The sequence below is a fragment of the Procambarus clarkii genome, chromosome 6 (assembly GCF_040958095.1).
Source record: "Procambarus clarkii isolate CNS0578487 chromosome 6, FALCON_Pclarkii_2.0, whole genome shotgun sequence".
Classification (NCBI taxonomy): Eukaryota; Metazoa; Arthropoda; class Malacostraca; order Decapoda; family Cambaridae; genus Procambarus; species Procambarus clarkii.
In genome coordinates this window covers 13,075,679-13,090,215 of record NC_091155.1, presented here as the reverse complement: position 1 = coordinate 13,090,215, position 14,537 = coordinate 13,075,679, and the positions used below count along the sequence as shown (strand labels likewise).

General features: G+C 39.0%; 1 protein-coding gene across 3 annotated transcripts in view; it reads right to left on the bottom strand.

Moving 5' to 3' along the window:
• Positions 1 to 8,674: 8,674 nt before the first annotated feature.
• The window catches only part of LOC123750957 (probable cytochrome P450 49a1), a 151,446-nt gene continuing 145,583 nt past the window's right edge, over positions 8,675 to 14,537 (bottom strand). For 2 of the 3 annotated variants that reach the window (XM_069305825.1, XM_069305812.1), the window contains one exon: positions 8,675 to 11,647. In XM_069305825.1, the coding sequence (XP_069161926.1) occupies positions 11,537 to 11,647 (111 nt within the window). In that variant the 3' untranslated portion in view covers positions 8,675 to 11,536. The remainder of the gene's footprint in view (positions 11,648 to 14,537) is intronic. The other variant, XM_069305820.1, reaches the window with a different exon arrangement.

Sequence of the window (14,537 nt, the reverse complement as noted above, 5' to 3'; positions counted from 1 at the left end):
TCGGCCTTACACACATTTTTGTTACTACCGACAAGTATGATGAGAGGGGGGTTCTCTTATGAATCAGCTTGAACGAGATCGTTCCTACTAAATTATCTTTTTATCCGACTTTCAAGGAGTTCTAAATTTAAGAAGAAAGGAAATTAGCGCAGAGCCAGAGGTTGAGCGTCCTCACTTCACGACATCAGACAACGAACTGGCAAGCTCCGACAAAATCATGGATGTGATTACAACCCGTCCTCTTAAAAATAACGTCACTTTTGGCTCGTATGCGCACTATGGCCAGTCCACTTATGTATGTGTAACGTGGCTCACTCACTACTGTGTGTCATGTGATAGTTGTGTACCGTAGTTCACAACCGTTCACACTTCAGAACTGACTGTTATATAACTTTCGACCGACTTTCGATGATGAAATACCTCAGTACAATTCAAACTTTTCTGTTTCTAAAAGTATTGTAAAGCTTGTCAAGCGGAATAATGTGGATATAATATGACAATTGTTTATCAAAACATTTTACTGGAATCTTTAGCAAAGTAGTTTCAATTCAAGATCAGTGTGAAAGGCATCAAGAGTGTTTAAAGCAACAACTGGTATTTTTTACGATTTATCATGAGTTGAATTCTCCAATGTATTTGTTTAATTTAAATATATCAATACCATCTTTGGATTCTGCTAAAGAACAAATAGACAAAATACAATAAAATAAATTTGCCGTCATATTACTTATGGAGAACCTGTCCTCAGTCCTCAGGCAAGCCGTCCTCAGGCTAGGCTCGTTAGAGCGGCGGTCGTTCAGCGCAGACACATTCATCAATTTAAACAAATTGGGTATTCAAAATTAGCATGCTCTCATATTTAAGTTAATGTTATTAGAAATTATTTTTTTATGTAAAGATGGGTATAGGTTAGGCTAGGTGTTTAGGTTCTAATGGCGATTATTTGTATTTGCATCCCACCTCAGACCTAAGTCCATTCCATCCAGTGGTCGATCCCCAAAGACGCATTCATCAGTTTCAACACGCTGTTCATTCAAAATAGGAATTTTCTCCAATATAGAATAATATTGGTATATGTTAGTATACTGTGCATATTCAGGCATTTGTTAGGTAAAGTGTTTAGGCTATGTTGGCGATTATTTGTATTAGTAGTACGAGGGTGAAGCATGTACAGCGTTGTGGTACGAACAAAAGTCGTCACCGAAGCACTTGTTCGAGAAGTGTTCAGATGTCATCTGTTTCAGGGAATGAGTCACAATAACGTGGCTGAAGAACTGATGACCAAACCACAACTCAGAATATAGAGAAGAGACGACGTTTTGGTCAGTACTAGATCAAACCTTCAACAAGGCGCTGCAAAAGTTATATAATAGCAACTCACACTCGGAGCCGAGGGATTTGTCAGTGATATGTCAACCTGAGAGAGGTATTTCACAACAATGATTTTGTGGAACTGACAGAGCAATACAAATTGTTTAGTGAGGTGTATGCTTTTGATAAAAAGCTGAAAAAAATTCTAAATAAATAAAAATGTAAATGTTTGTTTGTTCAAAATCGCTAATCTCCGAAAGTTCTTCACCAATTGCTTTGAAATTTTGACACAACGTTCCATTCGCATCCGAGCAGGTTTTTATATACATACTATATAGATGTCACGTCTAGTGACGGGGAAAAAACATTTTTTTTTTTAACTGTGTTTTTCATCTGAAACAAATCATGATTTTTTTTTCTAAACAGCGCTATCTGTTGCACGTAATAGCAACACACATTATACTATATATGTGACGATTTCATTTCAATGTTTCTGATTGCATTGTTAAATTGAATTTTCATAGATTTTGATTTATTTTCATTTTGATTTAATTATTTTGTATGACATTGCATTGGAATTCAGCTGTGTGGTTTAACATACTGTTCATTTCGTGGGCATAGTTTATTTTTTTAATTTTTCATTGTTTTTCATTTCGTTTTTTTTAACTGTTCTACTTATTATTCAGTGATGGAAACATCAGATCATTTGATGATCCCATCTTTCTGATGGGAACATCAGATTATTTGGGAACGCATTGGAAGAGGGAGTGGTGAATGGTGGGGAGGATCAGGAGACGGGAGTGGGGAATGTTGGGGAGGTCGAGGGGGGCGAGAGTGGAGGAGGACGTGGGAGATGGGATTGGAGATAATGGTGGGGGATGACGAGGGGATGGGGGAGTGGGAGAGGTTGTGGATGAGGGGATAGGGGAGTGGAGAATGGTGGGGAGGACAAGGGTACAGGATAGTGGGGAGGACGAGAGGACGGGGATATGGGGTAATGGTGGAGAGAACAAGGGGACGGGGAAGTGTGACATGGTGAGGAGGACGAGGGGACGGGGGAGAGGGGAATGGTGGGGAGGACAATGGGACAAGGGAGTTGGATATGGTGGGGAGAACGAGAGTATTGGGGAGTGGGGAATGGTGGAGAGGGCGAGTGGACAGGAAGTGGGGGATGGTGGGGAAGACAAGGGGATGGGGAGGTGAAATGGCGGGGAGGACAGGGGAACATGGAAGGGATGCTGTGTCTCAGCAATGTGCATGCATTGCTGAGCCACAGCAACGCGTGACCGGGTACAGCTAGTATTAAGCCAATTGATAGTTTTTTGAAAGTTGTTCAATGTCAACCATTTTTTTTTTGACCAGTTGTATATGTAAAGGGTCAAAGTCTCAGCATCGTAGCATAAAGAGGTAGGGGGGGGGGGAAAATATTGAATTATGTTTCAAAAATTTTCCAAAATGGTCAAAATCGATAATCAAACACAAATGTCAACTAAAATCATGTCTATGACTCTCATCTATCACAATAGCATATATTAAAAAAATAGTTTTATTAAATTTTTTTGTTATTTTATTTTCAATTCTTTTTCTTATTTGTTTATTGGACGATTTGAATGAAACTTATACACCTGACTGCACGTAAGTGTTTCTGTAAGGGTGCAAATTTTGGAGGAAATTAGTTGATGTCAACCTCAGCCACAGATGGCAGCACCTTAGACTTTATTTTATACTTTTTATTTCAAGTTACATAAGTTTTCTTATAACTCTTTCATTGTTTACTCAATTTACATGAAACGTACACCTTATATGTAAAGTTTATGTCTCTAAAATCAGGAGCCAGCGTTTTTTTTTAAGTTCATTTATTGATTTTATAATAGCAATGAAACATGATATATTTGCATAATTTTTCGGGGAACTTTGTTTATTTGTATTAGGAAAACTAAAGATGTTTTGGAAAATCCCCGGCCCCAGATTCTTTATTATATGCTAATGTGTCAGAAATGTGTCATAGAAATGATTTCATTTGAAATTTGTGGTTGTTATACGGATTTGAAAATGTGTAAAATTCGTTGAAAAAAAAAATCAAATCTCCCTTTCTATTTAGGCTGCAATACTGAAACTTGAAACAATTGCAGCCCGTTTTATATACAACTAGTCCTCAAATATTGGTTGACATTGAACAACTTTTAAAAAAGTATCTATCCTCTGTCTCAATTCTAACTATATTATAAGTATATATTCGTGAGGAACAAATCCACAAGGGCCGTGACGAGGATTCGAACCTGCGTCCGGGAGCATCCCAGACACTGCCTTAATCGACTGAGCTACGACATTCGTGAGGCTTCTGATGATATTGATTGATTTTCTTGACATCTATTATAAGGCTATGACGAATAGATCGATCAGTCATTAGACAAACTGAGAAAACATATTTTCCGACGTTAGGACAAAGTGAAGCAACAGAAAACTGTCATACGTAATTTATTAGCGACTATGCTGCAGAGTTAAAGGGAACCCGGCCTCCTAGGAAGGAAGTATTTAGTGACGTTCCAAAGTTCCTCGGATACACTCAAGAAACAAACATCCGATAGTACCGAAGTTTCTGAAAGAAGCTGAAGGATGCTTCTCTACTTAACGTATACATAAGCCCACCAAAGATGACACTGATCCTGACCTTTGTGATGGAAACAAGGAAACACTGAAATATAGACTTTCGGAGCGAGGTAGGATATGGCCATCTTTGGGGGAAAGTGGTGCTTAGAATTAGCAACAATATCAGAGTCCCAGATTTACAGAATGAAAACCATGACCAAGTGAGAGTCTATCTAACTTTAGTAGACTGGAAGAATTGGGCCAGTGATGAGGACTGTATCTCTGAAGAGGAACGGACCTGAGTTGTTCTGACCACAATGTACAAAGACCACAAGTATCTTCACTAAACAGTTAAATATGCTCATAAAACAAATATTTCTTAGAAACTACTTCATTGGGATAATAACGATCTCAAATAATTTTACCAGATAAAACCGTCATTGGACTAAAGAAGATTCGTGTAATAAGTCAATGAAACATTAAAATGTGGTGTTAAATGGAAAATAAGAAAGGCAAGAAAATACTTTTGAAACAAGCGGTAGCCTGAAAATTCGAGTCAAATGCCAAAAGCTCTTTCCAGCTTTAACAGATCATTGTCACGAATAAAACAAGGCATATGGAAACGAATACATGTCAACCCAGATATATGGAATATGCTTAGCCTAGTGTTTTTGTAAAAAAAATGGTAGTCCCACATGAGTTGACCAGTAGTTATGAAGGAGTGGACAGAAGACCCTTATGATCTCACTTATAGGTATACTAAATTAATGAGAACAGAAATAATACCTACTACCAGGAAGTGGTTAAGTTGCTCCTGATATACAATTGGGGTGACAGATCCCTTGCCATGAACTACCATCTGATCAGCCTTATGGGAATAGTTGTAAACTTTATTGAGGCTATGTTACGGCGTCAGCACCTTCGCTGGAGTGTGAGGTGGCGATTTCGGCGCCATCTATGGACCTGCACTCCAACTATTAGGTGCGACACAGACAACACCATCTGTTGGCGGTGATGTGGCGTCGGTGTAAGGCTCGTTTCATACCTCGGTTAGGAGGTGAGGTTGATCAATGCCATCTAAGTTGTGAAAGCAATTACATTATCAGTTCCCCGGTGGAAGGGTGTTATCCTAAGATCACCCAATATATTGACTGTCTAGCTAATGATGTTTATGTTCACAGAGGTGACATAAGGGGGCGATTGCGCTGAGGAGGGCATTACGCCTTGGGCAGTTTACAACTCTTCACTTGGTCCTGTAAGTGTACAAAGTGGCCACCGTCGGCAGTAGCAGTGTAAATATTTACACTGTGTAAATATTCAGTGTGTTAGCTGCTGAATTTATGCAGTGTTCTATAAACCGACGTACCCAGTCTTTGCCCAAGAAGAGTTACGAGATGACAGTAGTGCGTCTGTAGAGAAGTGCTGCTTGTGTGTTGCTAGAAACTTCTGCCAGGGTGTTAGCTACCCCTGTTTGTGATTATTTAAGACACCTGTCAGCTTGTGGCTGAACCCTCTGCCAGTGTGTTTCTGGAGAGCGGATGTGGGGTACTAGGACATCGTGACAATATAATGTGTGGACTGGCCCATGTCGAGGGTGAACTCACCGGTGATTGCCATTGTGCGTGGACGACGTATATGTGAAGATAGTGGACTCACCGGGGCTTGATGATCACTGCGAATCTATTGAGTGTCCTGAGTGAAAGCGACACAGTGTAAATATGTGTAGTTATACATAGATATATAATATATATATATATATTCGTGAAGGTGATAATATATTGGTGAAGATGTAATTGCATATTGTTGCTCCCCCCTTTATTCCTTGCACTGTTACTTGCTACTGCCAATTCTTGAAAACTTACCATCAGCTTGGGGTAGGATCAAGAAGAGGTTATAAGACACATTAACAGAAAGAATCAAGTTAATGGCTCAAGCTGGCCGTAACAGGCTGTAATATCAAATACAACGACCTTGAGGTGCTTCCGGGGCTTAGCGTCCCCGCGGCCCGGTCGTCGACCAGGCCTCCTGGTTGCCGGACTGATCAACAAGGCTGTTGGACGCGGCTGCTCGCAGCCTGACGTACGAGTCACAGCCTGGTTGATCAGGTATCCAAGACAACATTTTTAACACATATTGTTTTATAAAGAACTCTTAACTTGGCTTCTTAGGAGGCCAAACCTGTCTGATAAAGCTGTTTTTTTCTTCAGTCATTCAAGGTAATAGTTATCAATAACAATTATGATGTTGTACTATACACGTTGTTTATCTGGAAGGTTAAGGATCACAATATTCAAGTGAGGACATTTTCATCGAATTTTGAGCCCATTTGAAGAAGTTAGCAAAAACTGGGTGAAGGTGGAGAGGAATAATATTACTAGTGAGGTGTCCCATTGGTCTGCTTTGGGGCCTTTGTTGTTCATAATAATTGTCAATGACAAAGCTGCTGGGTTAAACTGATATATCAGTTGATTTTGTGGATAACACGAAAGTGCGGCAAATAGCAAACTTGAATGATTGTAGATCTTTCTACAGATTATCTACATATAATGCCTCAGCTCATTACATAATCCTGTGGAAAAGTGGCAGATTCAGCTCAGTGCTCATAAGTGCAAAGTCATAAACTTTGGGAAGTGACAGTACACAGGTAGTGTGTGAGCATGATATGGTCATGGTCATGGTCATGATAAGAAATGACCTGATACCTTGTGTATCAATGTCTATTACAAAGTAAATAGAATACTTGAGTATGATGTATGAGAGGGGTAGGAAAGGATGGGGAGGTCGATGATTTATGCTGCTGTTGTGGTTGGTCCTCGGTTTATTGAACTGGAAGACCTGGGCTCTCCTTTCAGGCCATTCTCAGGGACGTTCCCAATATCAAGAAACGTTTGCCCTAAAATCCACTAACCTAACCAACCAGAGGACCCACGAACAGAAAACGGGACATTTTATAATTTTCGTGAGATGCTACCATTTCTTTGTACTATAGTTTTTGGCCTCAAGTAAAGTATACATTAAATTTGTGATGTGTTATAAAGAGAAAAAGTTGATTCTTTCCCTTTCCCTTCTCTGCACCTCTTTCTTTTTTCTGCAGCTAATGTTCTCTTTTCTTTGCCTTATAACCTCTGGATAAATACTTCTTTGTAGTCATATGCATGAGTCAGCACTTCTGCTCTAGAATTTTCTCTCATATTGACTTGTTGTGAATATTATCTTTACCAGTCGATTTTCCTCCTCTTGTATGGGCCTAGCCTGAAAACCTTTACTGTGTTGATTTCTTCTACACTCTGCCAGGATTCCTTTCACAGAAGCTTTGTCCATCCCTTTCATTTCATCTTTTTCATCTCACTTCTGCCCCCCTTCAGTCCTTCCACTACAACTGCCCTTGCCCCTCATCTATCCATATCTCAACTATGGTATTTGTGCTTGGGGTTCTACTACCCAAAATCATTTACGTCCTCTATTTACTCAACACAAAGCTGCTATTAGGACAATATCCAACTCTGGCCCCAGACTTCACTCGGTACCCCTACTCAAATCTCTGAATATGTTAGATATTAAGTCACTGCACATCCTCTCATGTGTATTATATATATATATAAAACGCTGAACTGTAATGCCAATCCTGACCTTAAAAGCTTCATTGAAGGTTGTAACAGAACCCATGTCCACCACACCAGAAACAAATACCTTTTTGATATTCCAGAAGTACGACTTAATCAAACTAGAAATGCTCTACAAATCAAGGGACCCAGAATGAGGAATGACCTTCCCAACCATGTTAAAGACTTTGCCTCTCTCAACCAGTTTAAGATAAAAACTAAGCACTACCTAATTAACTCCCTGTAACCTACCTTACCCCTATATTGTCAACCCATGTCTGTTATTTTTAAACAATGCTGTTTGTCGACCTTATTGTATTTTTGCTGTTTTTCTGTCATGTTCCCCCCTTTTTTTATATATAAGTTTTCTCAACATATATTATACTTTAATCTCAATTAGTATCAAGTTTTAGTCTTTTATGTTTTTCCTGCCCGAAACGCTTTGCGTAATATTGACTTTAGGCATTGTATGTACTAGCTCTATCTATAAATCTATCAATTTTTGTATCACCTCTTGTATGTATGTACTTTACCGGAATAAACATTTCAATTTTTTAATTTTTTTTCCTTTGTAGCAGCTGGCTGATTTTCTTTGAAGCTACCTGGGAAGTTGCTACCTCCATTGCTACTTCCTGCAAAAATCTCCCAACATTTTAGTCCTTTTCAGAACCTCTGCAAAAGGGAAATTTCCTTTTTCAGGTCCTTACGCCACATGGCTGCTCACTGCACTATTCTCATTTACTCCACTTTTGATATGGGAAGGTTTTCCTTCAATCTTATTCATTCTTCTTTAGTTGATCTTAGCTCTTTCTAAAGAATGGTTATTGTTTCCTTTATAATGGCCATGTCTACTTTCACTTCCTGAAGAACATTTTCACAGGTAAAGTTTCAAATTGTCTTGAATCCTCAAACTGGCATATCTCTCGTATTTCCTACTCCATTCTTCCATCCTCTGTGGCCCCGCTCCCCTTTCCACATCTACTTGCTGTTTCTCCTGATTGTTTATGCTCCCTTTAAAGTGATTGAGAGTAGGTAGGCAGATATGTAGTTATGTCAGTCATGCTTTAGTTTACTTTAGATTAGAAACAGAATGAAGAGAGTGGAACCGTTAAGAGAGCTCTCCCTTCCCAGAACTAAGAGATTGGCAAGGGTGAGTAATCAAGAAAACGTCGCGTGCTCACATGGTGACAGGCAGTTATTATTATTATTATTATTATTATTATTTTCTACCACAGACGTGGTCAAACATTTACAATTCTAACAATTACAATTATCCGGAAGGATGAGGTGTAAATATTGTGACACCCAGCAGGATGAGGTGTAAATATTGTGACACCCAGCAGGATGAGGTGTAAATATTGTGACACCCAGCAGGATGAGGTGTAAATATTGTGACACCCACCAGGATGAGGTGTAAATATTGTGACACCCACCAGGATGAGGTGTAAATATTGTGACACCCAGCAGGATGAGGTGTAAATATTGTGACACCCAGCAGGATGAGGTGTAAATATTGTGACACCCAGCAGGATGAGGTGTAAATATTGTGACACCCAGCAGGATGAGGTGTAAATATTGTGACACCCGCCAGGATGAGGTGTAAATATTGTGACACCCGCCAGGATGAGGTGTAAATATTGTGACACCCACCAGGATGAGGTGTAAATATTGTAACATCAACCAGGACAATGACAGACACTGTGGGGGTCCACGGAGGCTTCCATGACATCGCTGGTACAACTATATTCATGAATTATGTTATGGTTTAGAGTCATAGATCGTACCTTAAATAAATTGTTCCTATTAATATATTGCTTGGAAATTCCTTAGTGGATGTAGCTCTGCTTCGCTCGGTAAGAACTCAGCATTGAGTCCTCCTTTAAACAGAGTGATGTCCGGTAAGGACTCAGCATTGAGTCCTTACCGAGTCCGTCACTTTACCGTCCAGCCCATGTACTCATCTAGTTGTGCTTGCGGGGAGTGAGCTTTGGTCTCGCCTCTCAACTGTCGATCAACTGGTGTTATGGAGTCAGCCTCCACCACATCACTTCCTAGTGCATTCCATTTGTTAGCTAATCTGACACTGAAAAAAAATCTTTCTAACGTCTCTGTGGCTCATCTGGGTACTAAGTTTCCACCTGTGTTCCCTTGTTCATGTTCCACCTGTGCTGAAGAGTTTGTCTTTGTCCACCCTGAGAATTTTGTAGGTGGTTATCATGTCTCCTTACTCTTCCGTTCTCCAGGGATGTGAGGTACAGCTCCTTTAGCCTTTCCTCGTGGCTCATACCTCTCAGGTCCAGGACGAGTCTGGTGGCATATATATACCGCCGAATCTTCTCTAACTTTGTCTTGTGTTTAACTTGGTATGGACTCCAGGCTGGAGCTGCATATTCCAGGATTGGTCTGACGTAAGTGGTAGACAGGGTCCTGAACGATTCCTTACACAAGTTTCTATAGGCAGTTCTTATGTTGGCCAACCTAGCACATGACGCTAAATGATATCCTTTTGATGTAAGCCTCTGGGGCCAAGTTCGATGTGATATCAACCCCCAGATCTGCCTCTCTATTTGACTCTTGCAGGATTTCACCTCACAGATGGTACCTTGTGTTCAGCCTTCAAAACCCTTCGCCTAATTTCATTACTTTACACTTTCCTGAGTTGAACTTTAGCAGCCATTTTCTAGATCATTCCTCCAATTTGTCCAGGTCATCCTGAAGTCTCTGTCTATCTTCATCTGTCTTGATTCTTCTCATAATTTTTGCATCATCAGCAAACATTGAGAGGAATGAGCCTATACCCTTCGGAAGATCATTTACATGTAATAGAAACTGGATGGGTCTAAGTATTGAGCCCTGTGAGACTCCACTGCTGACATCTCGCCACTCTGATGTCTCCCCCTCACAGTTACTCGCTGGTTCCTGTTTCTTAAATACTCCCTTATTCACTGTAGCACCATCCCTTTTACTCCTGCCTGTTGCTCCAACTTTTTTAACAGCTTTTATGAGGTACTGTGTCAAAGGCTTTCTGACAGTCCAAGAAAATGCAGTCTACTCACCCTTCTCTTTCTTGCCTAATTTTTGTTGCCTGGTCATAGAATTATATTAAACCTGTGAGGCTCGATTTACCATCTCTGAACCCATGTTGGTGGTGCGTTACAAAGCTATTTCACTCCAGATGATCTACGAGCCTTTTTCCCACGATCTTCTCCATCACCTTGCATGTTATACAAGTTAGGGAAACTGGCCTGTAGTTCAGTGCCTCTTGCCTGTCACCCTTTTTATATATTGGGACTACGTTAGCTGTATTCCAACTTTCCGGTAGGTCTCCTGTTTCCAGTGACGTCTTATACACCATAGAGAGTGGCACACTTAGTGCCTCTGCATCTTCCTTTAGTATCCATGGTGAGATTCTGTCAGGCCCAACAGCCTTTGTCACTTTCAGCTCCAACAGATTCCTTTTGACCTCATCACTGGTGACGTTTAATTCCTCCAAGTTTGCTTGATTTGCCTCCTCCTCATTTAGTGCAGGGGCTTCTCCTTTTTCTTTTGTGAAGACCTCCTGAATCTCTTGTTGAGTTCTTCTCATACCTCCTTGTCATTCTCTGAGTATTTGTTCTCCCTTTTTCTCAGTTTCATCACTTGTTTCTTCACTGCTGTTTTCCTCCTGATGTGGCTTGGGCTGGTGTGTAAGTGCGGGTTCACAATGGCTCCCTGTGAGTAGCAATATACATTTTCAAAAACGTTTGACAAAGATATAGGATAAATATCAACTGTAACGTTCCATATACACAAGAGATTGTTAATTAGTTCACTAACTTTGTGAGTAGGCACAACAATAATAATTTGCGAGGAATTATTAAGTTTTTAAATTAATACATTTCGAAGATGTATTCCACTAGGTACCAACATGTAGCTCATGAAAAAAAAATAGTTAAACAAATATAAAATTGGTCACTTGTAAAATCACGTTTTTGCTAAACAAAGTAAACAATACAGTTTGGAGCACGTTAATTACAAGCCGTCTAGGGTCAAGGTCAGTTTCTTTCAGTGAAGGTAAACCTGAGCGGCTTTTTGGGGGCGAAGACAACACGGTTGACAACTTCCAGGTCTTCATGTTTGTAGTCAACTGTGAAACGCTGCATAGCCTGTGAAGGAACAACATGAATCAATCGTAAGGAAACTTGTAAATGTGTGTTGTTATCTATATTGCAATGAAAAGAACCTATTACTTCTAATTATTACAATGACCAATTTTCTTGTGGATAATTTTCTTTCTCCATAAATACCTTCCAACATGTAAACTCGAGAGCGCGAAGAAACTCTATCATTTTGTCTTTCCAGTTTATTTAAATTTTTAATAAAAAACATGACATCTTCAAGTATAATCCCATGACAAAAAGTACATAAATATACTGAAATTAAATGCAAAGCATTCGCATAAATTGGGATAGGTTCATCTCACCCCATCATACTTATACATGACAATGAGTTGTCACTAACTGTAGAGAGCGATGAAGAATACGGTCAGGTGAAAGAGTTTAACTTCAGTCAAAGGATGTCTTGTGAGATATCCATTAATATATAAAACAATCCAACCCAGCTTAGAGTACATAAAAAATATCATCACCTAAAAAATTCTCACCTCAACAAAGCCTATCTACATCAGAGAGAGAGTTGCAGAAGTTTCGCCCTCCGCAATATGGTATCTTCAGCCCACCAAGTTAGAAAGGTTAAATATCCCAAAAAGAATTCACAGGGATATAGCAGTTCGGTTAAACAATGTCTAGGTTACAGATGCAACTGGGAGATTGTTGAACCCCGACAGAGAGAATGCATCTTCTGCCAAACAATCACAGAAAAGCCATTACTTCACTATCTCCTGGAATGTGAAACAACCAAAGATCTTAGTGGAGGTTTAAGAGTCCATGAATCTTGCGGAAACCACTCGGAAGCAATCAACACTGCCGCTCTTCAAGTCAAAAACAGGTGGCCAGAAGCTTGACGCCCTCATAAAGACTGTCAAGCAGTATCCTCCCCCCTCCCCCCGCGATAGCAGGCTGACGATTAAATGCGACATCTGCACAATGTATACATTTACTGAACAAAAATTCTACCACTTACGGGCTATTCATGCCTATGCCACTCATGGGGGGCTTAATATTCATCACTCAATCAATCGTCTTGTGAGTCCGGCAGCTTCCTGTTGGGTTAAAGGATCCCTTGCAAGGATTTCCAAACACTGTCCCAATGTGGAAACACTGACCCTTCACTTGAGAATGAACCATGTAGGTTCGAAACGTTGTGTAAAATTATAAACAGCGTAATATATTCTACAGTTAATTATTTATTTTTCTTCACCTTGAACAAAGATGACAGTTGGAGAAATCTTCCAATTAAACCAAGATGCAAAAGCACTAGTCAGAGGGATAGAAGCCCTAAAGAAGAAAAAATCAATACATAATATGCAGTCATATTCAATGATATATATATATATATATATATATATATATATATATATATATATATATATATATATATATATATATATATATGTCGTACCTAGTAGCCAGAACGCACTTCTCGGCCTACTATGCAAGGCCCGATTTGCCTAATAAGCTAAGTTTTCATGAATTAATTGGTTTTCGACTACCTAACCTACCTAACCTAACCTAACCCAACTTTTTCGGCTACCTAATCTAACCTAACCTATAAAGATAGGTTAGGTTAGGTTAGGTAGGGTTGGTTAGGTTCGGTCATATATCTACATTTACTTTAGCTCTAATAAAAATTTTTTTACCTCATACATAATGAAATGGGTAGCTTTATCATTTCATAAGAAAAAAAATTGAGAAAATATATTAATTCATGAAAACTTGGCTTATTAGGCAAATCGGGCCTTGCATAGTAGGCTGAGAAGTGCGTTCTGGCTACTAGGTACGACATATATATATATATATATATATATATATATATATATATATATATATATATATATATATATATATATATATATATATATATATATATATATATGTCGTACCTAATAGCCAGAAAGCACTTCTCAGCCTACTATTCAAGGCCCGATTTGCCTAATAAGCCAAGTTTTCCTGAATTAATATATTTTCTCTAGTTTTTTTCTTATGAAGTGATAAAGCTACCCATTTCATTATGTATGTGGTCAATATTTTTTTATTGGAGTTAAAATTAACGTAGATATATGACCGAACCTAACCAACCCTACCTAACCTAACCTAACCTATCTTTATAGGTTAGGTTAGGTTAGGTAGCAGAAAAAGTTAGGTTAGGTTAGGTTAGGTAGGTTAGGTAGTCGAAAAAACATTAATTCATAAAAACTTGGCTTATTAGGCAAATCGGGCCTTGCATAGTAGGCTGAGAAGTGCGTTCTGGCTACTAGGTACGACATATATATATATATATATATATATATATATATATATATATATATATATATATATATATATATATATATATATATATATACATATGTCGTACCTAGTAGCCAGAACGCACTTCTCAGCCTACTATGCATGGCCCGATTTGCCTAATAAGCCAAGTTTTCATGAATTAATTGTTTTTCGACAACCTAACCTACCTAACCTAACTTAACCTAACTTTTTCGGCTACCTAACCTAACCTAACCTAACCTATAAAGATAGGTTAGGTTAGGTTAGGTAGGGTTGGTTAGGTTTGGTCATATATCTACGTTAATTTTAACTCCAATAAAAAAAAATTGACCACATACATAATGAAATAGGTAGCTTTATCATTTCATAAGAAAAAAATTAGAGAAAATATATTAATTCAGGAAAACTTCGCTTATTAGGCAAATCGGGCCTTGCATAGTAGGCTGAGAAGTGCGTTCTGGCTACTAGGTACGATATATATATATATGTCGTACCTAATAGCCAGAACGCACTTCTCAGCCTACTATTCAAGGCCCGATTTGCCTAATAAGCCAAGTTTTCATGAATTAATGTTTTTTCGTCTACCTAACCTACCTAACCTAACCTAACC